Source organism: Indicator indicator, chromosome 4, assembly GCF_027791375.1.
Source record: "Indicator indicator isolate 239-I01 chromosome 4, UM_Iind_1.1, whole genome shotgun sequence".
Lineage (NCBI taxonomy): Eukaryota > Metazoa > Chordata > Aves > Piciformes > Indicatoridae > Indicator > Indicator indicator.
In genome coordinates, this window is record NC_072013.1 from 24,225,977 (window position 1) to 24,252,128 (window position 26,152).

Consider the following 26,152-nt stretch of genomic DNA (forward strand, 5'->3'; position numbering starts at 1 on the left):
CTGCTGCTGCTACTTTGTAAGCAGGACACAGAGCGAGGGCTGAGAGTGCTACCCCAGCATTACTGGGATAAAAAGCAATGTGCCTGGGGAGGAGCTTCTGCTGTGGCTGTCAGGCACTTGGTGCTGAATGAAATGGTCACAAGTCAAAAAGCAGAGGAAGACAACAGCCTCTGAAGGGGGTGGTCAGCATTGGAGGGTTGGGAATTCCCACGTTCCACCATACCATGGTCCTGCAACAAGCGTGTACCTGTGGAGGACAGTGACCTGAGGCCAGGCCCCCCAAAACTCACCCTACAGCACAAAGTCAGCCCCATGATGTGAACCCAAGGAATAACCCTCCCGCACCTCATGCCCCCACCTGGACCTCATGAGGCCAGAGAATAACCTGAGGCTGGAGCAGACATGGTGTGCCATGTGTTGCTTGCCAGCAAGGCAATGGTGCTGTGATGTTATCATGGTGCCTGCAAAAGCAGCTGTAGCATCCTCCAGCCCTGCACCACGGCTGGGTCTCGCTGCAGAGGGAAAGGTGTTCATACCCCTACAGCTGTTCCCCCTGCTGCCTGTGCTCTTTTCCACTTTCAGATCAGATCATTGCAAGTGACTGCATCTCCTCCAGCTTACAAGCCTTTACATACTTCTCTATGCATGATTTGTTTTTCCATGGCCAGGGCAAATATAGTGCTTGCTGCATGCTGGAGGCTGTTGCACAGGCAGCCCACTGTCCCAGTGCTGCCCCACACGTAGGGAGGGCTCGGGGTCTTCATCCAAGACCCATGCCGCTCACCCCAGGCTGAATCTTCTCTCCCTGTGCAGTTTTTGGGCCCTTGCGACGTGTACGTGAAGGCAAAAGGTGAGCCTATCCTGTGGTCACATGCAAAAGGGTCCACAGCACGAGATGGTGGCAGGATGATCTTTCCCCAGTGAGCAGCTGAGGACATCAGCTGTGTCCTGCCTGGCACACAGGGATTTCAGCATGGACCATGGGCAGCCATGTGGCCGCATGGTACATGGTCTCTGGGGACACAGAGCTGCTGGCACAGCTGTCATGGAGAGAGGCAGGCAGGCCACCCTGCAGCACGACTCACTGCCTGGTCACCCCTTGTGTACAGGGGGTGTACAGATCCGCTGCTGGCAAGGCTTCACTTTTAAAATGCATTAGCAGCTCCAGGTCACTTACAATAGAGGCTTTAATTAAATAGAGATCAATTTTTGTCAGTGCACTAGCTGAGCGTGTCCTGTACTTTTCCTTCAGTAGCCATGTCTGCTTGCTCATACAGAGAGCGTTGCAGGGACTGGAAGCTCTGCAGAAAAAAGCTGAAGCACCAGTGTCAGTTTGTGATGCTGGGGACCAACAGCTGCTGGAAAACCAGCTGGATCTGTGATCATACCCTGTGCACTACACACACAGCTAGCCCACTGTGCAGGCAGGGTAGCAAAAAACGGTCTCTCCTGGGATTCTGCCTAAACAAGGAATTTAATCTACAGATATCTTTGGTAAGCAGCACATTAGAGGGGTGGTTGATGTCATCAAGGCTGTGCACGGCTGGGCACATGATAGCTTTGTTTTGCTCTTGGTCCTGAGATTCAAGGGTTCCCTGCTGCAACAGACTAATGCAAAATGCATTAGTGTTAATGGCAAGATCTCCCAAGTCATTGCTTCCTGGGGTCTTAAAAGAATAAGCAATGTGCATATTGTTAATGGACACCAAGCCATGTCATTGTGTCCTCCCTCCACACGGTACAGCTGCTCACAGAAGTTGTGCAGACCGTGCATCAGTCTACAAACTGACCTGAGACAACTTTTGTTTGTTTGTTTGTTTTTTTTTCTTAATTTCTTAAGCAGGAGGTAGCAGCAGCAAAGGCAGGTTATTTGGCAGGGGCTGGCACTATCGAAGTGCAGAAGGTGGCCAAGGCAATTCAGGGCAGCAGGGGAGCTGTGGCCATCTCCTCCATCTGCATCTGCACTGCTCTCCTCAAGGGGCCGCAGAACTGGGACTGCGTAAGAAACTGGGAAGCAGGTGGTGCTGCAAAAACTCTGAGGGTTCTATCTGAGAAAAGGACCAATAAAGCTGCATAAACCTGCGTAGTCAGATGACAAAAAAAGTGCTGCATCTTATTAGGGAGCAGGGAAAGTATTTGCTGCAAGGACGTGGAACCGGCTGATTACTTGAGTTTGTGTTCCTCCTCTGGCTGGAGCACAGCACTGCAGTTCCCACTTGCTGAGCACGTCTTGCCGTCTTCTGCTCCTGTCCTCACCTAACCTTGCCGGCAATTGAGTCTGAGCATCATTCACCCGTGGAACGTGCTCTGCCAACATTCGGCTTTCTCTGTCATTCTGCAACAGGCATGCAGCTCATGTCCAGACTCATCACCACCCCCTGTACCCAGAAACATGGTTAGAAGGGCTTTGCAAGGGAGGAGAGAGATCATGCTGCCTCTTTCCAAGCACTGTGCCTTCCACCCTGCCTGCCCATGGCAGCCTTTCCCCTGAACCAGACCACCACCCTCCCACCCCCCCCGCCCAGGTCTCACTGCTGCATTGTCCTGCTGGTGGTGAGCCCAGGCCATGGGCAGCAACTCTCAGCCTCTAGGAAAGCAGCTGCTCTGCACTGGGCAAGGATAGCAGCAGCTGCAGCTCTTGCCCCTTAAGATAGAAGAAGTCCATGGCTGCCCAGGAGGAAATGGGAAGGGGAGCTGCAGGGGGGCAAGCAGATATAAGGCAGTTCAGACCTGCTGCCACTGCAAAGGAAGGCAATGCCTGGGCGGGTGAACATTGTATATCCTCCTCACTTCTATCTGCCAGAGCTGCTTTAAACAAGCAGGCAGAGCATAAAATGGAACAGGAGATGCTCCAGTAGACCTGGCTGCAGTACCATCTCTTTTTCCTTTCCCTTTTTAAATAGGCTAAACTTAGCAGCAAGACAAGGTTTGTAGTCATGGCACCACACCTTCCTTTGCCTGTTACTTTGCTTAAACTGCACCTTCAGGCCTCAGTCATCTCTACCCTCAAACGCTTTTCTGCTTCTCAGTGCTTTAGACTACTAGCACCAGCTCTTAAAATGTTTTATGCATCTGCTTTCTCCCAGGGCTGCCTATTCTGGCATTGTGCAGAAGAGTGAGGGTGCCCTCCCTGTGGCTTAGCTGTGGTGAGCACATACCCTGCAAACATAAAGCAAGTGTTTAAGCCCCACCCCCACCAGCAGATTGCACATATTTAAGAATGCTGTTCTGAGCACATCTGTGCTGCAGAGGTGCTAGCAGCTAATTTCTTGGGCAGCAAGTAACACCACGATGTATTCCAAAGTACAGAGCCTTTTGGGGCAAAGATCTGTGCTAGAAGTGATGAACATTTCTGCTGAGTGGCATGCCCACTGCTCAGCTTCAGGACCTGCCTCTGTGAAAATGGAATGGGCAGAAGTACAGGAAGTGACCAAATGATCCTCATTCCTTGCATAACTTAATTCCTCACTTGTGATACTAGACTGGTAGCCTCCAGGGAGAAGTGCATCACTGCAGGAACACTTCACATAAAGTTTGAATTTCTGCATTTCTGAAAGTTCTCCCAAGGGCTTAACTTAGGAGGACTCTGTAGCTAACTAGAATCAGAAGCCTTCAGGGAATACATTTGGAAAGGGCTGTGGTGGAGGACTTGGAAAGAAATTTTGCTTGGCTAAACTTGAGGGGTAAAAAAAAAAGAATAATGTATTCATACTGAACAATTAATTTATTTTTCTAGAAACGTTCTCCTGCTTAAATTATAACCAAGCTCTGGCACTGCTGAGTGATATGATTTAATATCCCCATAATTAAAGACTGTTGTCATCTTAAGTCCTCACTGTGCAGAGAAAAATCAGCTCAAGAACAGCAGACACGTTTTTCAAAAGTAAAAGATGATTAACACAAAATACTCGTGAGAAGGCTTCCGTCACACAGCCCTCAAACCTCCTGTCAGTTATCACCCCCATCCCCAGGGCAGGGTGCACCTTCTCAAGCTGATCCAGCCCAGTCTGCTGGCCTTGACCGAGTAGGTCTGGTCAAGCAAGGAACAGCAGGTCCAAAATACCCACCTAGGCCTCTGCTCATTAACCTCATTAAGGTTAGATGGGGCAAAAGATGGGTGGGACAAAGCAAGAAGCAATCCAGGAGCACTCAGGCATGCCATAAGGGATCAGGGATGCTTACCCAGGACACACTAGAGATGATGGTTCTGTTCTAGCTACAGTGAGCTCTACAGTGCTCAAATATTGGAGCATGGGGGAGCTTTAAAAAACCTCCGTATCAAAGGGCTGCACCATTCACACACCCATCTTTGAAAGGTTCCTAACTGTCTCATTGGGACTACTACTTTGACAATTCAAGAGTCTTTATTGTTTTGTCACACTTTAGATGCCTGAGTAGCTCCTGTAGCCTCCTTACCATGCTTTGTCACATAAATAATTAAAAAATGAACTTAAATGGGCCAGCAGCTCGATGAAATGACAACTCTAACACAAACCAAGGGCACAAAATTTCAACACTGTATTCCACCAAAAGGACTTCCAATGGTCCTGAACATGCATTTACGTGCAGAAACACAAACCTTTCTCATAGCATTCAGGCAAGGAGCTCCAGATATCTGCCAGTTTATGTAAAATATCCACGTGAACAACGCAAATTTACCATGAAGCTAAAGCGCGGGTCAGTGGGAGACTCTTTTCACATGTCAAGACAGACAACTATTAATTTTAAAACCTCCCTCTTCTGTTTTATTGACAGGTAAATTGTTCAAAAATGTTCTCACAATTCAATAATTACAAAGACTTAGACTTACATTAAAAAAAGTAAAAACCAGAAACCCCCCAAAGCAGTAGTGTCCAGCTCTAACTGAGCTCCTTTATCAAGAATCTGAGAAAAAGAGCAAGTACTGTCGAACACTTAATGTAACAGGATTAAATGTTGACTAGAACACTCAGTTTAAACTAAAGATAAGTGCACGTCCTATACAGTGTTTCAGAAAAGAACATTAGCCATTGGTATATCATTAGCCCATTTAAACCAAATTTTAAATAAGTGACATCCAACTGTCATAAAATTGGCACAGAAGGCACACTAGTGTGACAATGACAAACTGGATATGCCAGCCAGTGAATAATTACAAGCTTTTAATGAAACATGGTCACAAATCTTTGATTACTAAATGTATAATACACAGAAGCATGAGATTAAATATACACGCAAAACATCACCACTGCACGTGGGCCATAGCAAAATATACAGGAGTGTGTTGTGCATTTTTCTACATGATCAATACTTGATTAATAATCATGGGGTCTTCATGCAGGTGAGGATACAATTAATGAGAAAAGCAGCACCCTCAGTGACACATCCTTCACATTCCACTTTGGTAACCGAGAAAACAGACTGATTTTTAGTGTGACATAGTCCCTTAGGTCAAGCAGAATTTGAGGGCAATGCAACCACGAGAAGGCTTGCTAGCTAACAATGTAGTGTGTCCTCACACCAAAAAAAACCCCAGGAGAAACAACTTCTCAGAAGGAGATAGGCAGGAACTAGGAATAGAACTTTTTTTCACAGCAGTAATTACCAGTATTTTAAAAGCCCTGACTAATGACTGATTGATGAGGACTAAAAATCAGGGTGTGGGTAAAAGATAACTGGCAACAGTCCTATGTACAAGACTAAAAAGTTGGTAGAAAGGTAAGAGTTACGCAGCTGTATATATGTAATGGCTAAATGAATTAAAAGGCCACAGAACTATAACCGACTTTTATTTGACTTCCTGGTGGATCTACTGATGTTGGAAACAACCTCACAGCTTCCTAGCATTCTCCTTAAGGTTTAGGAAACAAACAGTTATGGGGAAAAGGGAAAACTGTACTCATCTGAGGATGTAACTAGATCTGCTTGCATTTTCTATTTAGAGGTCCAAATTGTGTCTAAAAGGATTTCCTGCTAATGAGACATTACATCATTCTATAGAAAAATAATATTCCTGATATTATAGCAACATTATCAGTATCTCTCTCTATTTCTTTTTTCAGCATAAGAATAAGACTATTTACTGGTGGCCTTAAATGCTCCTATGCAATAAAACTGTATCACAGCTGTGCAGAAAGGAACCAACCGTAACAGAGCAGTGAACAATTCTGCATAAAAAGCTCGATTGCTATTTAGTAAAGAATTTTCTTCATTTCAATAGTTTGTATCTACAATCTGGATATATAATTATTCTTGTACAACACCAGAGATTCAGTGTCAGTCTTGGCACTAGCATCTGAGACAGCTTTGCCCTGTTCTTGAATACTCCGTGGAGTAGTGAAAGATTGAAGCCAGAAGGGCGAGAGCGGTAGTGTTACGCGTCACAGGTTGACTGATCCAGTCCATCTAGTGTAAGCTGATTCCTGTGAGGAGAGTTGGGACTTGGAGGACCACTTGGATTTGAGCTGTTGGATGGTGTAGAGTGCTTGGTGGAGTCTGAATCAGGCTGTTAATGAGAAACATTAACATAAAAAGAAAATCATGCTTAAAACCAATTCTTTATAACCAAAAGGTTTCAAAGGCACTCAAAAATTAGGGTGAGCAATACTTATGAAGCAGTGAGCATTAGATTAATTTAATGGATAAACATTCATGCAAATACTTCCATTATTCTCAACAGGGTGCAGTGCAGTCTTGAAGGTGACCTTCTGATGTACCAGGAATTATGGCCAAGTAATGGAAACTGCTATATCTCAGGCCCCACTCCTTTAGCCACTGCACAGCTCTCCTGATGGAATGCAGCTCTCTGTCCACTATTGGTCTGAGTTACCAGCCTGTGTTTTTTAAGCAGTTCTTACAGACCAGAAGCAGATATATCTGCACATACAAACATGCAAACGATTATGGCCAAATCATCTTCAGCTTGGTGAGAAGGAAGGAAACAAGAATATGAACAGTTTACAAAACAGCAACAACCACAAGCATGTGAAGTGCCTGACAAAAGTGAATTGCCAAGTATTAAGGTGAAGATCTGGAAACAGAATATACTTACTGGAGCTGCCCTATGTCAGTATCTAATAAAAACAGTCTATCCACAGTTATTTTCCCAGCATTAGACTGGTTGTTGGATATTTGCCTTCACAGACTGGTCTCCAGCAGGATGGCTGGCAAGTTTCCCACTATTTTGGCAAGTCACAGCTCTGAGCACTGCACACATTCACAGCTAAAAAATGCTGCACAGGAAAAACTTGTACCACTGCAGCAAGTTATTTTCGAGAAAGGGAATACATATTTAGCAAATAGATTGAAAGGTAACATCCTTCATGAATGCTGTTCACAAGGTCTTGCATGGCTCAGTAATAAGATCATCTATAACAAGATTATCCTAGCATGATACAGTTCAGGCTGCAATAAAGCCAAAAGCCATGAGGAAAATAGCATAAAGCCAGAAGGTGTTACCAGACCCCTCCCTTTTCAAGTTTCAGACTACTGGAGTTTTTTAATTTAAGAAGTCATAAGAAATTGTAAGACCTATTGAAAATGTTGTAAAAACCTTAGAATCTACCACTTCTTGTGCCTACAAACAGCAATTTCCATTAAAGCATGGAATGTAATGGAGTTTGGAAAGGATGCTGCAGAATAACTAAGTCGACTGACATAGTCCTTCGTCAGCACACCTTTGGAAATTGAGACAGTTTCAAAAACACCTGTGTTTAGAGATCCCTGTTTTCACCTGCTTTTAATGGCTTACTTAAGGTGACAAAGGAAGTCAGAGCATGGCTGTGATCAGAACTCTGGACAGATGCTTTGACTTGGGGTGTAGTAAGGCATCCTGCTAAGGACTGGTTTCAGGAAAACACTCTTCAGAATCCAGAGCTTTACATGGACCTGTAGATGGGTACCAAAAACCGCTAAAAAGTTGCAAAGACCTTGATCTAGGAGTTTGTCTCCCAGGAGAAGTTCTTAAGACTTTCTTTGCACAGCAGTGCCTAAGCAAGCCTGGAAGAAGCAACACCCATGACAAATCAAGGAAACAGAAACCATACATAATCTCTATCTCCCCTTGGACTCAGGGACACCAGTTTTGTGTGGCCAGGACATCCAGTTTGGTGACTACTGGCACATAGTTTTACTCTTGCTGAAAGCAGTTTCATGTATTTTAAAATATGATTCCTTCTCAAAAGTCTTCCTTAAGACAGCACAGAAAATTACTTAATTAGTCATATTACTTTGCTATTCTATGCTAATAGCCCAGAGAACATTTTTGGGAGCTTCAAGGACATTTCATCAATTAGTCAAATCTCCCTTGTCTACAAAGCTTAATCCAAGACATACTTTTTAAAATATCACCATAAAAAGACCTTTTCACAACTTTGCTTTTGTGCTGCCATATCTAACTTGCAATCATATGTTACAGGCCAGAGGAAATTTTCGTGGAAGGAAAACAACCCCAAAAGGGACATGGTCTTTGTGAAGTATTTCTTCAGAAAGGTGGTTCACTGGAAAAAGACAATAGTCTATAGCAACAGGACACCATTGGTCTCCATTTAATGAAAGCTACTTTACCTCTTTGTCAAACTCCTGGTCAGGATCAGACATACTTCGGGAAGGCATAGCTCCTCCCACATCACTGCCACCTGTAGAGAGAGAAGGAAAAAAGGAGGTTTACACTTTTAGTTGAAGCCATAAATTAAAGCTCAGAACTGACAAGCTTGCTTCCAGTCTTACTTGAAGAGGGCCATGAAATATAGGTTTTGTTTCTCTGCTGCTGCTGCCGTGAGAGGTTAGCTGTAGACGGACATGTTTTCTCATCCTGTGCAGCAGGTAGGACACTCTGCAGTTGAAACAAAACACCTTGTTAGCCAGCAACAAAAGCTATCCAACTAGCAGTTGTTACTCATGACAACTTTACTGTGCTTTTGAAGCTATTACAACCCAGTGTTGGTAATAAAACTCTGAACTTACTTGACCACATCCACATATTTTCAGTAACAGACACAAACCCTGAGAAAGACAGAGAAAGAACTAAGCCCCAAAGCAGCCACTGGAACCTGTCAGCCAGCAAACTCTCTATATGAAGGGGCAGGGACTGTACCAACAGCTCTGCTTTCCTTCCTCCTCCTGCTGAAAGGACAAATGTATTACCCTCATCTGGGCTAGCTGAGAAGGACAAGAGAAATCCTGACAAGCAGCTATAAAACAGAGGGTACAAAACATAGAACTCCACCTTTGTGTCGTCTTCTCATGGATTTAACATTAAAATAGCTCCCAAAATGCTCTACTTGTTAAATACAAAAAAATAATGCTATAAAGCACTGCAACTTACATGCATTTAGTTACCTCCACAGCATTAGTTTTTTTCCCCCTTGTTTTTGCTCTAGAACTGGCGAAGTGCCACAAGCACACCATTTCAGTTCCTAGCAGTTTGTAGCTACTCCTACCCTTCGCTAGGGAAGCAGATGAGGGACAGGAAGAGGAAGAAAGAAGAGGGGAGCCTTGCAGTGAGGAATGGTCATTCTGGAGAGAGATTTCAGAAGAGATAGGGCTCATGTGATAGACGTGCTCAAAGCCTGTTGGAGGTAGTATCAGAGCAAAATGTTGAGAGGATGAGGGGGAAGGAAATTCATTCTGTTGTTTTAAGACAAACAAGAAAAAAGGAAGGAGGAGAGACTGATTATTTACAAAACCACTAATAAGCTCCTGGCAGTGATATCTATTGCTTTCAGTGTCTCATTCATAAGTCAGCTAACAGTACTTCCTTGCATAGGATTTAGAAGCATTGAACATCAGGAAGGTTCACCTTTCTCATAATGATTAAAAGAGGAATTTGGTACAGAGATAATACTTTAACTCCTTACAGTTCATCTACACAGTTTTCTGAACCAGAACAAATGAACATGTATCTCTCTCCCTTTTAAATGTATTTTACCAGTGGGAGGTCCATGAGAACCTGCATTCCATCTCCTGGTCCCATATGAGCCACATGGTTGAAATTTGTTGGGTTAGAAATCATCTTTGACCTTAGCTCGGGGTCTCTAAGCATTTCCCTAAAAGAACAGAGAGATTTGGACTATTAGCACTCCCAGTCTCTGCATCTCATCATCTATACTAAGTTACACACACATCTTACCGCCTCTGTTGTAATCGTTCTTCCTCAGGAACCTTAAATACAAATCTTCTTTTGCTCCTAGTTCGAAGCATTTGCTTCTTGCTGTTGTCAGATGTTTCTGGAACGCTGAGGACAGCTCCTGCTGTGATATCACAATGCAATTTCACATACAGAGGTACACATTGACCCAAACACATATAATACAAGTTTCATTTCATGCAAAGGTGACATCGCTTCAAATTACTCAGGTTTGTGTCATTTTCCCGTTTCTCCCCTTGCTCTACTCACCTGCAAACTTGTTCTTGAAATATATTAATCTTGGTGGCTCACAGTTAAGGAGATTGAGCGTGCCATCTGTGTTTAATGGCCTGATCTGTTTTAAGGAAGGAAGCAGAGAATTAACACAAGGCTAGCATACCATGTGAAGAAACATTTCACTTGGAATTACCCCAGTTAAGTTCTATATTCAAAGAAAATGACCTACCCTTCGCAGGCCAATGGTCTGGACCCATTCCATGGTGTTAACATCAAATACATCAACACCATACTCGCTATACACTGTGACATATGAAGAACTGCAACCTGCACAGATTGAAAACAGAAAACCCTAATGTGGTTTCAGTAGGCCAGAACGGACATATTTCAGCAAATTTCAAGAGTTACAACTTTTCCACTATGTGCGAGATACATTTCAACACACTTTTCCCCAGTCCCACTTCCAAATGGCTATTTTTGTGAGGAAAGATTTGCTAAAGACAACTGCCAGCATCATGGAAAGGTTTAAATTTGAGCCTTTTGGTATTTTTAAACTTCAAATTACGACTTCATGAAACTGCGAAATGGTGTCTGAAATTTTCAGATGCATACAAATTTGCTTCTTGGTGGTAAATGAGCAGCTAGCTTTTCTGCAGATGCAGATCATTTAATTTCAGAAGCAGCCAAATAACCATACATCTGCTGTGCCAGGGAAAAGACAAGGTCACTGTGAGGTGGGGCATGATGTCCTGATATAGATCCGCTCTCAATTTCCTTCCTCTTTTGATAACAATTACCTAACTTTAGATACTCATGTATGGGTTGCTTTCATCATGTTAACAGAAAGATGTCACAATGCTTAAAGCCCACAACACATTTTCTCTTTTCAACTGCTGTTTTGGTTTTTTGTTTGCTTTGTTTTTTGTTTGTTCTAAAAAGCATAAAAGGCATCAGCAGACAAGTTTATTTTAGGTCAAAGGAGAAGTGGTTATCCCTAGAGCTTCATATCAACATGCTTCTGCTCATGTAAAGACTGTGTCCTGATGCAAAGAGCAGTTACTAGAAATTAATGGGATTTAATAGAGATAAGAGCTATTTCAATAAACAAAAGGAAAATAAACCAGTAGAACATTCAACACATCACAGAATCTTCTTAGGAGAACCAAAGTAAGGTTGTGGTGCTATCGTTTGAATTTGTTCACAAAAGGCCTTGGACAGCTGTCATAAATACCTGCCACAGAAGTGGTTGATGGTCAAATATTTATTATATGGGGCCATGGTTAGCTTGACCATGTCCAAATCAAGGGACACCATCAAGCATCAGAGGGAAACACCAACTGCTATTGCCTGGACAGCTTGTAGCCAAGGCTAGCACTTACCAGTAAGACCTGATGAGCCTGATCAGCTCTCAACTGGTTCCTAGAGGAACAGCTCAGTGTCTGCACCGATCTTGTTCATGATAGACCTGCTGTCTCCAAGTCTTTGCACTGCACCATGTTCAAGCTAAGCACAATACCTGTGCCAACTCAGCACAGAGCCAACACATTAGGGCACTTTAAGTGCAGCCTAGAATGCCACTCAAGAGAACAGAGCTGACTGCATTAGTGCAGACCTCAGCCTCTCCTAGTAGCATGAGGCAACAGTGCCTGAAAGAAATTCTCCATCCTGTCCTAAAACCTCTTTACAACTTGGTCCTGTTACCATAACAGAAACTGCAGCAGGGTGGGTGGGAACCAACTCTAATCTGATGCTCTCTGGATGGAAGAGTTGAAATACACCCACCACCATTAGTGACAGAGGCCAGGACTGTGGAGGGGGGACATAGCTAAAGAAAAGGGAAGCAATTCAGTTACTTTTGGCAACAGAAAAAGTTGCTCCTTCTACAAAAGCAGACCTACGCCAACACCACTCCGGACTGCAGATACAAGAAAGCTGTAAAACAGTTTATAGTGAGAACAGCTTCTAATAATAACAGACAAAACTACTAACTAGCAGGTCTAGTTTGCTGAAAAGCAAAAAAACTGTGAAGCTGGTATAGGAAAAGGAAACATTCGCTTCGGCTAATGGTGTTTTAAAGTAAATTTGCAACTACATTGTTTCCTTGAGCCTTAGCTTCAAGATTCCTGTACAGAACTAGGTCAAAACAAAAAGCAAGCAAATCATTTCAGGCCTGGCCTGATCAAACCAACACACTCCTAACTGCTCGCTTCAGTATTTAAACAAAAAGCTGTCTCTTGCCTTCAATTGTTCAAAATATTTTCATTGTTGTTTGAGCTTCAAACAGAAATACTGGTTTTAGCATGAACTTCTTCGACTGCTGAACACTGAAAAATGCCCTGTATGTGCTTCTGTCCTAAGTAGCTGATAAACCAACACTCCTGAAATGAGCAGAGCAGTTGAAAAATTATCCTCCAGTTGCCTTTATTATTTTTGGAAATTCTCCCTCCAAAACTAAAAGGAGAAAAATTGCTACCAGTTCTCCCAAAAGCAGTATTTTTACCTCTTACTTTGTTATCTTTAAGAACCTTTATAGTTACATTTCCTCTTCATCTTTCTATGGTACTTCGAGTACAGGACACAGAAGACATTCTACAGACAACTCTACATTTACGCTTTTGGGGGTTCTCTTTGTTCTCTCAAAGAATTTCACTGGCTACTCTTGAATTGTCCTGCATCCGTGTAAAAGTTATTTGAAATTCTCTTATTCCTTTTTCTCTGTTCTGTAACAAAACAGAGCTGCTTTTCTTGCAGATCTCAGCCCTGGAGATCATCATGTCCAAAACTACCATCAGTAAGAACCATGTATGCTGTTAATTCATCAAAACTTAACGTGTAGCTATTGAAAGACAAGCCAAAGCAAAATATAATGCAATGCTGATTATTTTCAGACAAGTAAAGCAGCAACAGGGATATGGCAACAGAAAAACATATACATACTACAGGCAACAGGAGTTGCAGGCCACATTAGTTCCTGCATGCGTGACCTTCGACCTTGCGAATCGACGTATACTCCCATATGGCTGAAGCAAAGCAGGTACTCCTCATTACTGAGCTCCACAGCACAAAGGGCATCAAAAGACTGCTGTGAGAGGAAGATAAGCGAGGGGTCATTAGGATTTACCAGGTTTATAGACTGTCCATCTCCCTGGATGGTCAACAGAGAGAACCCAGACTGGTAGCCAACACAGAGCTTGTCCTTGAACACTGTCATCCACTGTACAGTTCCTGGAGCCTGCATTTCACTGAATTTTTTGTGAAAAGGTTTAGTTCTGTGAATTTCATAGCAAAAAACCTGTCGTTTGACAGCCACAAACAAACAAGTTGAAGAACTCTTCTTTAGTGTTCCAGTTGTAATCAATTGGCATCCTTTAGTTTCTGCAAGCTTAATGTCGAAATTTCCTTCCGACCCATCCAGAGACACCCAGGGGTAAAGGTGAACATGATGGTTCCGACCGCAGATGAGGATGATAATTTTCTCTTTGGGAACAAGCTCTATCTGGTACACCTTCTTGCAGTCAGCAGCTCGGACTATCACTGCAAAGGAAACAAGAGCTGCCCTAAGTTAAAGGGGGAAAAAACATGGGGCCTGTAAACACTGCACTGCTACATATGATGTCTGAAAATATATCTAAACACAGACACATACCAGATAAGGAAGAGCACTTATTACACATTTGATGCTCTGTTATTAATTCTTAGAACAATGAAACAAAGCATTCCTGTCACTACTGATACAAAGTCTCTGCAACACTTTGCAGGAAAAATCTGCTTAAAGATCCAGGTCAAATGCAGAAAATATTTTATATCTCTGTACTATGTATACACTTCAAGATGCTGTATTTTTTGAAAGGGGTCTCACCTTCAAGGAAAACATCAGCATCTTCAGCAAATTATGTAGGAATGTCAAATTAGCAGAACACAAACACAAAGTATTTAAGACTGATCACTTAATGCTGTGACCACTTAATGCTGTAGTGTTGACAAATGTCTCAGCCAAATAAAAAAGCAGTACAGAAAGTAGGTGTTAAACACCTACACGTGTGTGATGGAGGAAGGATCAAAAAGAATGAGCCTAAGCAGTAAGAACAGAGGTTTAGGACAGGCAGGAAAAGCCTTCTCACAGTGAGGACGAGTTAGGTTACCCATGGAAGCTGGGGAGTTTCCCTGTTTGAAGGGTTTTAAAAACTGTTAGAAGCAGCTAAAGGGGTTCGGTACAATGTGTTCTGCTTTTGGGACCATAGGTGTACAGGCACTTTCAAGAAAGCGGTGAGTATTTCATGGGGTACAAATAGAGACTAAGCAATTCCAAACCAGGAATCATAATACTTTCACTTTTCTGTCAGCTGAATGCATATGAAATACTTGTGAATGATAATTAAAAAAAGTAAACAAACACCAACAAACCAAACAAATTAGAAATTACATGCGGTTTTTTCAGTAATCACCAAGCTACCAAATTCTTTAAACTCTGGAACAAGACTTTGTCTGTCTATATCAAGAAGCCACATGCTTTTGTGGCATCCTCCTACCTGCACAAATAGATGATATGTCTGAAGCAATGTTCTGTGACATCAGCTGTTGAAACTTTGCCACAAAGATTTTTCTTCCCCCCAGCTCAAATGCCAGCTTAGAGATTAGTTTATTTGTTAAGAACTAAGTGATATCCTGACCAAAGACCTCTGATATAGAAGCAGCTGGCAGTTAACGCTGAAAATTACAATTGCCATAAAATGAAAAAGATATTATAATTTATAAAAATGCTATTAACACACAGGAGCTGGCCACAAAACCTCCTGCAAAACATCTTGTAAATTAAATCCAAAATTGGTAATTTATTTTCACATTTACATATAACACGGTGACACACCTAATCGTTCCTTTACGGAATGACTGTACAATTTTATTCTATGCAGGAAGCTGTACTGGAATTATCTGCATCTACAGTCATGTTTATATCTGAGTACTTACAGAATGGTGACCACTGGAAGGTTACTCAAAGGAATGGCATTTATTACTGCCAAAGAGAACTGCAAATACCTGCTGTCTCCAGTCATGAAGCAGTTCATCCAGAAATCGTGCAATGGCTTATTCTAAGCAAGGGAAAGCAATAACATTTTGCTTTTTGCCCCAAACCCACATCCCTGACTTCATTTGATTTTGAAAGTTAAGTAGGTCTTTAAAGACTTCTATTCACTGCTTTATTTTACATTGAAACACAAGTTCTGTCATGACTGCAATCCAACTTTCAAACAGCCATTAACCAAATTGCAATGAAAAAGGAAATTCAAATTCTTCCATGAAGGCTAAATTTTTAAAGAAGTATCTTATTTTAAATTGGGGTGACAATGACTAAAAACAGTCAAAGAGGTATTTCAGGTGTGATTTTTCCAAAGCTGAGAAAGGTATCTTTTGATTTTTCATGAGCCTGAATCTCTGACCTAACATCCTCAACTCCCAAACAGTTAAAGACACCAGAGGAACCAAAGCTCAGAGGTTATAAACACATGTAAAGAAAGCATTAGGTGTTTTGTCAAAAATAATCCTATCAGAGAGCCAAGGCTGTTAGCTCTGTATCACAAAACGTATAAATCCAGAGCACCTCAAGAGTTACAAGAAAGCATGGACTTCTTAGAAATAATTTCTATCAATTCAGTTAAACACAACTTATTTCCTCATTCTTTGGTTCATTTGTTTAAAATAAGATGGTCCTGTTTTTGAAGTAGACTGCAAAACTAACCAGCCTTGTTCTTTGCATTTCCACCTTTAAGACTGCATTTTGTGTGGATTGACCCCAAACAATCCCACCAACACATGCTAATAATTCCTTCTGGCCTCCCAAACTTGCCCCACCATATCAAGGCATGTCTCCCACTGCTATTTGTGTCTGTGCTCAATATATCAGGATAAAGGGAAAAACGTTTCCCTCACTCCCTTGCTGTGAAGCCTAATACTTCAAGGACAGAGTGATCTACCTGCGCCGTCACTGGGCAGCACAGGGTGTAGCCTGGTTTTTTTTCAACAAACTTGCAATGTTCATTCCAGAAATTCACACAGGCACCACAGGCTACACTGATGCCGTTTTTCCCAAAGTAGAGGGCAGAGTGCATTAAGAGAACAGGAAGGACAAAGCAGGTTCAGGAAAAAAGTGTGGGTTCAGGGAAACAGATAATGAAAAGAGGCAAGCAAGGCTTTCGCTTTGGCCATCATTAGTCTTAACCAGAAAGTAAGTGGCTGTCAAATTTCTGGAAGAAACAGACAACACACAGTGGCTTTAATGGAAAGTCCTCAAACTGTTGTGTTTTTTGAACTGGCTCTTTCTCTTGTAATTCATGGCAGTTTGAGTCCTCTGGTGGGGCAGGTTGCAACAAGTCTGTTTCTTTCTCACTCAATTGAAGTTGTAGTTAGTAAAGTGTCTGTGTGCTGAACCATTACGCTACCTGCTGTGGGAACGCAGTGAAGGTGAGAATGTGTCAGAATATGCCCAGTAACTCATCCCTTTAATTTCAGCCAGCCAACTGAATGTAATGATAATAACCAAATTGGTGCTTATCTCTCACATTTACTTTTCTTTCTCATTATTTGAGTGCTTAATACTTACTATACATGAAGGGCTGTTGTGTGCTTATATTACAACAGCACTAAAAGTTATGGAACTCATTATTCTGTATGCAATTACTGCATGCATGATGGCCTAACTTACCATCACGGGTCACCTCTATCACATACAGTCCTTCTTCTGAACCAATTGCTATCCTATCTCGATCTAAACCAGGAAAAAAAAAGTCAATTAATTCAACTACACTTAATCTTATCTTTAAAGTAGACTGTTTAACTTGAACAGCTGGAAAAATGGACAAACAGATTTTCAACAGCAAATAAAGTTTGCTTAAATTTACACAGTCTGTCAAAAGCATGCTACATACCATGTTGCTAAAACAACCTGTTAAACATCTGAACAGTATTATTTACTCTGAGTGGATGAAGAAATTTGAATATCAATGCAAGATTAGCATTTCTGCTCCAAATTCCTATGAAGGAATTTTCTAGAAGAATTTATTTCAAGTTGTCAGTGTTGTCATTCAAGAAGCCCAGCTAAAAGCTCCAACAGCTTTTGCATACATACAAAACTTAAACCAAACATACCTACAATAGCAGCAGCTAAACTTGCTTTAATAAGAGGCAGTGTACTGTCATAGGCTTCTTGTGGAATATGCACAACCTGGTTTTTCAGTCTGTTTTTGTGCAGGATAGACTGCAAGCCTTCTAGGATTCCAACCCACTTTCTCTTCTCATTCTCATTTTCCGTCAGGATCAGTAGAGAACAAGACTTTGAAGGTAAACCTAAGAGAGATGCTGTCACCTTTTAACAGACAGAGAAAGGTAAATTGATAAGAGTAACAAAAGCCCTTTTTGTCATATTATATACTGCATAGAACTATGAAAGTAAAAAACTTTTTCACAACATGATGATGTACCTGAGGAGAATGTAACACAGCATACAGCTGATATAACCACAGTGCTTCAAAAAACCAAACTGCCCATGATGCAGTGGTTTTGTTTAAAAATATTCAGTCTTGCTTATTCACTCTGAATCCTAAAATATGCACAAGGAATGCTACATTATTTTCCTACAGCAATCAATACAGGGCAGTAAAAGACTCCTTCCTGCTCTGAACTGGAATTTCGGTAAGTTATTAAAAGATTAAAATGACATGTGCTTTCTGCATTTAAAGCCAATGGTAGTGCTATGATTTGTTCTGGATTTTGATTTGGCTGCCTAATTTTAAAAACATTTGTTTAATGGGAAGAGCACATCGTATCTGCATTAAAAGCAATCTTTTGAGACTGAAGTACTGCATTCTTCCACTGTCCCTTGTTAAAAGAAAATCAATATGGCTTCACTTAATTTTCAGGTAAATCATCTTATAGATGTCAGAGCAGGCCTTATTGCAGGAAAGCTATCCAGGAACTTTCTGTTGCCCAAAGTACACACTAAGTGTTAATATTAGTTGTGTGTCCCCTATGAAGTGATCAAAGAATTTGTGAGATTATGGGAAATTTTGCTTTTAAGTCACAGACAAGCAGGTCATCAGCCAGAATTAGTCCTCACAACAGACTTTTAAGAGTAACAATAGTTAAACAGAAAAAAACCAAAACCAAGAAAAAAACCACAAAAAGGCACTAAAATGCAAAACTGAAGGCTGTAACTAATCATACATGGAATAACACACCTTCAGCCTATATGCCTTGACAAGAAAATCACCATAAAGATGGATGATGTGGTTATGCAACTATATACACTTCCCAAAAGAGTGAATTAAGCAGGAACATTCATCTTAAAGATAAAATATGTCTGAAAATGAACCTGGGACAATAGGATGTCAAATCATAACTCCAGAAGTAAGATGAAAGTGAAGAGCATTAGGAAAAGAACTGAGTAGTGTGCAATTGCTCATAGCTCTTACTACTCTGCATCGAGCTTTTTTCAGGTCCAAACTGTAACTAAGCATTAGTATTTCAAAAATGTATGGAGGCGTAACAGATTATATTTCTAAATTTGAAAAAACAAAACCAGACTTCAGCTATGGTCTTCTCTCTGATGTGTGACCATGAGTTCCTTCTCAGACTTGCATGCAGGCAAAAACGCAGAAAAGATGGGAGAAGTTGGTTATAATACATGTAGCATTATTCATCATAGAAAAAAATCCAGCATTTGCTATATAGCTCAAGGGTTCCTAACTCAAACTGCTAAGCTGTCGAAGGACTCCACCACAACAGATACTCTTACATTATTATTAAAAATATATCGATAGCAGCACTTAGACTGCAGTGTCTGGATGCAAGGATGCCCTAGCATCCAGCCTTAAAAGCTGGTTACCACTGAGAGGTAAGTTCTTCCTCCTCTTGAATTCATGACGAGTCAGGAGGTGGCAATATTTTGGTGTTTGGCAGTGCTCAGGTACTGCTTTCTGCTGGTGGAAGATCCAAAAGAAATTGAAATCTTTGTTGGGCCACCAATATGAAAGAAGGAGCATATTTTTACACAGATGATGTAAAGTAACAGTTTTAACTTGTGCAGAAGTCACACTGTCATCACGTCAGCAAGATGCAAATCTAGAATTAAATGAAATTGAGAAAACTGACTGTCTTGCATCAGATATTACTTGCTTCCAGATTTAGGAATTCCTTCTTTTGAAGGACTTAAAACTTAGAAAAGAGGTGGGACTTCAGCAGCATCTTCTCTGGTCCCTGTCAATGGGGTATCTAAACAGATATACTTGTGCACCAGGCTTCCAGTTAATTCCTTTCATCTCTTTAGTAGGGGACAATCTGATTAAACGATGGAGACATTTTGCCACGTCTATCCATGCAAGTATTTTTGCATGAGGATATTTGACAATAGTTCTTTTCCTTATGATACCCTTCCAGTTAAAAACTACAAGCAGAAATTAGAGCAGCAAGTCAGGACTTGTTGTTAAACAAATCAACCAGCAGCTCATTTTCTTTCTTTAGAAGCCCTTTCCCATAGTATCCCACATTTGCTAAATTGAGAGAAGAGCAGGAGATGGAATTAAAAAAAAACCAAAATGTTCAGAAACAAGATGAAAATTAAGGTAAAAGTAGTAATAAACCATAGGATGAAAATCCACTGCAGGAAATATTTGTACAAATAAAAAAAACCCAGAAAAGCAAAGCCACAGAGGCATTCAAATAGCCAAGACATTTCCCAAGTAAATGAAAGGATTAAATGCTTTGGATTGCTTGTGACTGTCAGCTCCATGTTTGGCTTCCGTGTTTTATTGACTTGATTCTAAATAACTACGGATCAGAGATGCTGAAAACAGTAAGATTCTGTATTCAAATGCAAGGGATTATATATATGGAATACTAATGCACTTGTCTGTATTTTAAAATTCCAGATTAAATGTAATTCACATAAATCTTAGGAAAGAAGTTCCTCTTGTTAAAAACTAAATACAGCATTCAGACAGAACATACATCAAAGAGAATATTATAATTAAGCTAATTAAAATTTTGTTTGTTTGTTTGTTTTCTGCAATACTTAAATACGAAATGAAGGAAGCTAAATGAAATTAATCTTTTTATAAAGGACAATACACAGCAAACTAGAATCAGTGATCATAACCCAACTTCAGCCTACACTGTCACAGCATCAGTTCCTAAAGCAAGACTCCTCCAAAGCCAAGAAAGAAAAAACAGGACCTGGTAATGCCAGTGGAAGAGAAGACAAAAACATACTGAATTGTAATCAATAATAAAAAGGACAAACTTTGTATACCAGGAAGAAGCAAAATAAGCAGAACTTTGCTCTTTACAATTCTGTTATAAAAGGAGTACTGTGTTGCTCTTTCCTATACTTTTGCGTAACTTAATAAACATTAAATAGGGATAACATACTTCACTATCAAAGCAAAACACTGGTATTTAACTGGCATTTTCTGTAAAAGTGAATTTGTAGCCATACCCTGAATATACAAGGGATGTCTTTACGAGTTGCGTGTATAACGTCCGACGCTAGGACAGAACTCACACAAAAATCTTCATCTCTAGTGAGAAAGAGAGCAAGAGAATCACACATATGGACACACCAATGCTATTCAGCAAAATCTAATTGATATCACAACTGTTTCAATAGGCTGCAATCTTTCATCCCCACACAGAGGTCACAAATGCTTTGGAAAAAAAAGAAAAATCACATAAAAAGCTCTTGGAAACACAATTATAGTTTGTGGGATTCAAATAAGGGTTTTCAAAACAGCTAGATTTTATTCTCTATTACAGTAAAATAAACAGACATCAGAATAACTTTTGCATTTCAGAGTGCTCCACCCCAGAGGGTTTGTCTACACAAGCCTTTTTAAGCTGAATTTGACCAAGTTGATTGCTATCGCCAATTTCAGTGTAAAGATGACACTAACACCTGAAACTTGCCCATGTTACAATTCATAGCTGTGGTGGTTAAAGCCTACCAAAACATCTATAAGAATCCTCAGAAAACAGACTCAAAGAGGCAGCTCAAATAAGCAGATAAAGCATGGGACAGTCTGTATAACATTTGTTTGAGTTGCTTCAAGCCATGTACTGATGTGAAGGCTGTTATCTGCAATACTTTCGTGCTTCTGCTTCCGCTGCCAGCATGTCAGACAGAGCTGACACTGATGGTTCTCAGAATAAACATGAGAATACAACAGCAGTACTGGTGCAACCCCATGGTACCACTGTCTGGAAAAAACATAAATCAAGGTGCTTGCGAATGCAAACTTTATCTTCAACAGAGATAGAACGTGCTGTAACCTTAAAAGGTATTAACACTTTCTCAGTATTTCCATAAATTCAAGTTAAAAAACCTTCTTGGTTACTCTGATCAATGTAAGTCTCAGATCTTTTGTAGACAGCATTCAGTGGTTCAGATGGTTCATCATGAATAAAGTAACTTCCATGAGATGAAGAGTCCATTTGTACTGTGAATGCTTTAGGAAAACTACTTCATTTTTTCTAACGTTCCTGAAACTACTGACTGTGGGATGATCTGTGACTCAGTGCTGAGGTCTGAGTGCAGGGAAAAAAGAAAAAAGAAAACAATCTACCAAAGTTTATTTGTTTTGTACGTGTGCATATGAAATTCTAGGAAAAGGCATGGTAATACTGTAAACACTAATGATTGTAAGTGACTAAAGTCACTTAAGGGACTTCTTGTTGAGCCAACTCATGCAGCCTAAACTTAGCAGTGGTCTATATACAGGACACACAGGTTATCCCTGGCCAGAGGTCTCAAGATCTTGAAAGTTTCTTGTGCACTATAAATAATTATATTCCTGTTAGGAGAGGATTTCTACTCTGTCATAGAAATACAAACCTGAGATCCAAGACTTGACTTGCAACAACTCCAGGCTGGGTAGATCTTCCCTCAGGCACATCATATAAGAAGAGTTTACAGTCACAGACAACTGCATAAGCCCTCTGCCACCCTTTCTTAACTCCTGTAGGCTTTGGGACCTGTGTATAAATAACTGATTGCTTATTAAATGTAAGCACATGTAGTAGACATAGAAAGCAGGGACATTTAGAAAAGCTTATACTTAGATCAATGGAATTAGAACATGTTCTCCTTGCCCTTCAAAACGGAGTGAAAAATGTCAAGTAATCAAGCAATCATTTTTTCTCCCTTAAGTTCAACCATTCCCTGTTACAGTTTAATAAATATATTAGGCAGTTTTATGACATATAATGGGGCTTGTATATTCTGCAAATACCAAAGTGATAGGACAGTTAAGCTTTATATTACGCTTACAACAACAACAGAAATTCTTCCTCAAAGCATGCCTTTTTTTTTTTAAGCCCTCCTGCTACTAAATCTACTATGCTTTAGCTCTTGTAGTAAAACCAACTGTTACTCCCACATCTAAAGCAAAGGAGATTGAATAAGTTACACAGATGGCAAACAAAGCCTTAAAGCTTTAGCACAATTTAGGAGATCTGTTTAAACATGCCCAGAGGTTCCAACATGCATAGCTACAAGTGGAGCTTAGTGTTCTTCTCTTGTCCAAGAACAAAAGACTATTACCTTAACATAACCTTTATAGGCAGTTCCTATTCCTCTTTGCACATCTACTCCAAGAGGCCTTTTGGCTTGCTCAGGAGGTATGGGGCAGACCTGAGGTGCGCTATCCTTGCAGGAAACATGGCATGCAAATGAACACACTAAGCACAAAAGAGAAAATTCACAGTGAAATGTGTGTCAGGCATAACAGGAGATCAATGCAGTCTATCCTTAACTCTCTGCAAATTAATCACACTGAAAGTGGCAGTCAAATATTGCCATAGCCCACTATGGTAAAGGACTGATATAGTATGATATAGATATTGTATGGAACTCTCCAAAGTGCTTTTATTTTTCTCTTTTAAGCCTATTACTTACATAAAAGGCAAGAACTGAGTACACATTTCCAGGCAACTTATGAAAGCATTTTCCAGAAGGACAAAGATCAGCTTCACTGGTGTTAAACAGTGACTAATCCAGTCACAAAAAAGTATTAATAAAGGAGAGAAAAATTACAGGGCAATGACAGGAGACAAGATAATCTAATGCAAGAATACTGCAAAGACAAAATAAAACAAAACTGGAACAAAAAAAAATGAGAAAGAGTTAAGCTATTAAACAAAGACAATAGACTTGAAAGCATAATAAAGTAGAAACTAGATGACAAGGACTGAAACACTGTGTGATACGAATGACATATAAATACATATCTATAGATATATATCTATGTGAGAGTTGAAATAAAGAGTAAACACCTATACTAATAGTTGCATCCTTTCTTACTGTGTACCAGCATGTACCACTGTGTGCTGCACCAGCAACGGACAGAAGTCTCTAGGTCTTTTGTCTGTAGAGCACTTCACACAGAAGCACTACAGATAAAAACCTCAGAATACATGCCTCTTCACATGCAACTGACTACAAGGTCTGCAGACTGAATTAACAAGCTATATATATATCGAGGCATCCAACCCACAGTTTATGGTGCAGATCTTCCCACAGAGATGTTGCATAGTTTGTCCCAGCTACCCTGTTTCTATTAGTAAAAGGTTTGGGAGGGCAGTGAGAGAATGGCACAGCACTGATATACCCTGTGCTGCCTCCTAACCATATTCTCAGAAGTGAAATCTGGCAAACACCCTGTGCACATCTAGTTCCATAATTACAAAGGGTCAAAGAATTCCAGAAAAGCTGGAACAGCCACCTTCTGCTACAGCCAAACACTGGGCTACAAACCTCCTCCTCAGCCCAGAGCAGGCTGCTTGGATCATTCTTTGAGCTAACATCTGCTCCCAGAAGGACAGGGGTTACCAAAAAAAAAAGCTATGCATGCAAAGTACTGTAGGTACACAAGACTGGTTAATAAATTCATCAGCTCTTTAAGGAGATACCACAATTTTTTGAGACTGTGCATATCAAGGAACATCAGTTGCAAAATAGGGAAAAGCCAGTTCCACAGGCCTCTGGAAGTGCAGTTGTATTTTACCATAGTCTCCAGCATTAAAAGAAGAGGGATTGGGAAAAGCAAGCGATTGGGAGTGGAACGTGGCAAAGTTTTGTTCTGCTGGAGTCATCTTTATTTTCATCTCAATGTGATTCTAATTTTTTTCTGTAGCTATCAAGATCTGGAGCAGAAAAGGCAAACTGGAAAAATAATGATTCGGAGCCTAATCAAAATATACAAGAAAAAAAAGAGCAAAGTTGATAGCTATGCTAAGGGAAAAAGATCATTTCAAACTTGCAGAAAGAGATGTATAACAAGAGCTCAGAACTGTCAGCAACAGGAGACAAAAGGCAAGTGCTGGCAGTAGGTGCTCCTGGGGAAAAATCCCCACCAGCAGATTTGCCAGGAAAAAGCCCTGAAGGGCAGATGAGGCAATCTGAATATGATACTGAAGTTGCTAGCAGAGAAAGTGTCACAAGCAAGAACTAAGCTGGGAACAGAAATACATTAAGATTATTTATACTGCTGTGTCTTCAACAGCTTCCTGAGTTCAGGTGTCTAATCAAGAGATGGGTAAGTATTTGGAAAAAACCCTGCCTCCACATACTCAAACACGGAATTCAATAGTGAGATGTACTCCAGAGAATGCATTTGAAATCTAGCTAATGGACAGCAAGACAGGCCACAGGCCAAAAAACCTAGCAAATGGTCCTCCCAACATATTGGATTTATGATCAGGATAGAACAAATTAGACAGACTGAGATTCATAGTACCAGAACATTCCTGTAGTCTTTACTACAGAGACAGAAAACAGTGCTGCCTTCCTTGCCTCTGCCAACTCACACTGTAATAGCACTAGTGGTAACAGAACTGATTAGTAATATGAAAAGGAACCATGAGGGCCAATATTAATTCTTTGACTTTAGAAGTCTGACAAGTATGGAAAAAAAAAAAAAAGAAAAAAAAGAACTGTTCTGTTGCAGCCACTTTTCCCTTCCATTCCCCCCCAAGAAATGGTTGCCTTGAGATACATTAGTGTTTGGGGATGATTTTTTCAGACATTTGCTGAAAAAGTAAAAAATTTAACTGACTCACCATCACAGGCATAACCTTGTCGAACTAATCCCACCATAAGAGAGGTGCAATGGCTACACTGAGTAGGGCTTGTGAATGACTTGATATTGAGCTGGTGAGCTTTAGGCTGAAAGATACATTTAGGACAAAAAATAACTTTTCACTTTCTGTATTTATGCAAACACCTTCCTTCACCGCCCTCTAGTATATCAGAGAGTACATTATGAAACCCAGGCTTCTGCTAAGTAACTGCAGCTTGTAGAAGGTGCTGCAACACAACAGTAACAGTTTTATTTCCAACTGCATAAAACACTCAAACCCAAACCTACAACCAACTGTTTTTTGTCATCCCTTCTGACAAACCAAAGCCCAGCAACTTGCATTAGGAAACACCTGATTAAAAACACAGAGCTAACACACATGACAAGCCCAAACAGGACAAGAACAAACATGGAGGGCTAACTTATAAATGGCATTTTTTCCTTTGTTCTCAATAATAATGTTAGCACAGTCCCCCTACCTTTGGTACAGCTAGAGAAATGGATTGAATGGTGGGGGAAGGAGCAGCAGGCATCCTCTGAAGCCGAATTGGTTCCTGAATCACAAAAAACTGTAATTGAGCAAAATAAGGCTTCAAGAATTTGTTTCAAGATTGGAGTGGCAAAGCTTACTGTTTTCTGATTTATTTTTTTCTTTTTGAAAATCATAAAAAATTTAATTGTCATAAAC

The 26,152-nt window shown here is 40.6% G+C and overlaps 1 protein-coding gene across 4 annotated transcripts in view; it reads right to left on the reverse strand.

The window, feature by feature from the left end:
* Window positions 1-4,732: 4,732 nt before the first annotated feature.
* CDC42BPB (CDC42 binding protein kinase beta) overlaps window positions 4,733-26,152 on the reverse strand; it is a 92,881-nt gene continuing 71,461 nt past the window's right edge. Inside the window, exons 23-37 of one of the 4 annotated variants that reach the window (XM_054400400.1) lie at window positions 25,944-26,018; window positions 25,445-25,550; window positions 22,929-23,065; window positions 22,221-22,360; window positions 20,829-20,910; window positions 17,486-17,702; window positions 17,043-17,105; window positions 13,283-13,876; window positions 10,572-10,669; window positions 10,376-10,460; window positions 10,109-10,229; window positions 9,908-10,025; window positions 8,707-8,812; window positions 8,545-8,615; window positions 4,733-6,484 (exon numbers count right to left, since the gene is read on the reverse strand). In XM_054400400.1, the coding sequence (XP_054256375.1) occupies window positions 6,353-6,484; window positions 8,545-8,615; window positions 8,707-8,812; window positions 9,908-10,025; window positions 10,109-10,229; window positions 10,376-10,460; window positions 10,572-10,669; window positions 13,283-13,876; window positions 17,043-17,105; window positions 17,486-17,702; window positions 20,829-20,910; window positions 22,221-22,360; window positions 22,929-23,065; window positions 25,445-25,550; window positions 25,944-26,018 (2,145 nt within the window). In that variant the 3' untranslated portion in view covers window positions 4,733-6,352. Of the gene's footprint in view, window positions 6,485-8,544; window positions 8,616-8,706; window positions 8,813-9,907; window positions 10,026-10,108; window positions 10,230-10,375; window positions 10,461-10,571; window positions 10,670-13,279; window positions 13,877-17,042; window positions 17,106-17,485; window positions 17,703-20,828; window positions 20,911-22,220; window positions 22,361-22,928; window positions 23,066-25,444; window positions 25,551-25,943; window positions 26,019-26,152 lie in introns of all 4 variants that reach the window. The other 3 variants (XM_054400399.1, XM_054400398.1, XM_054400401.1) reach the window with 3 other exon arrangements.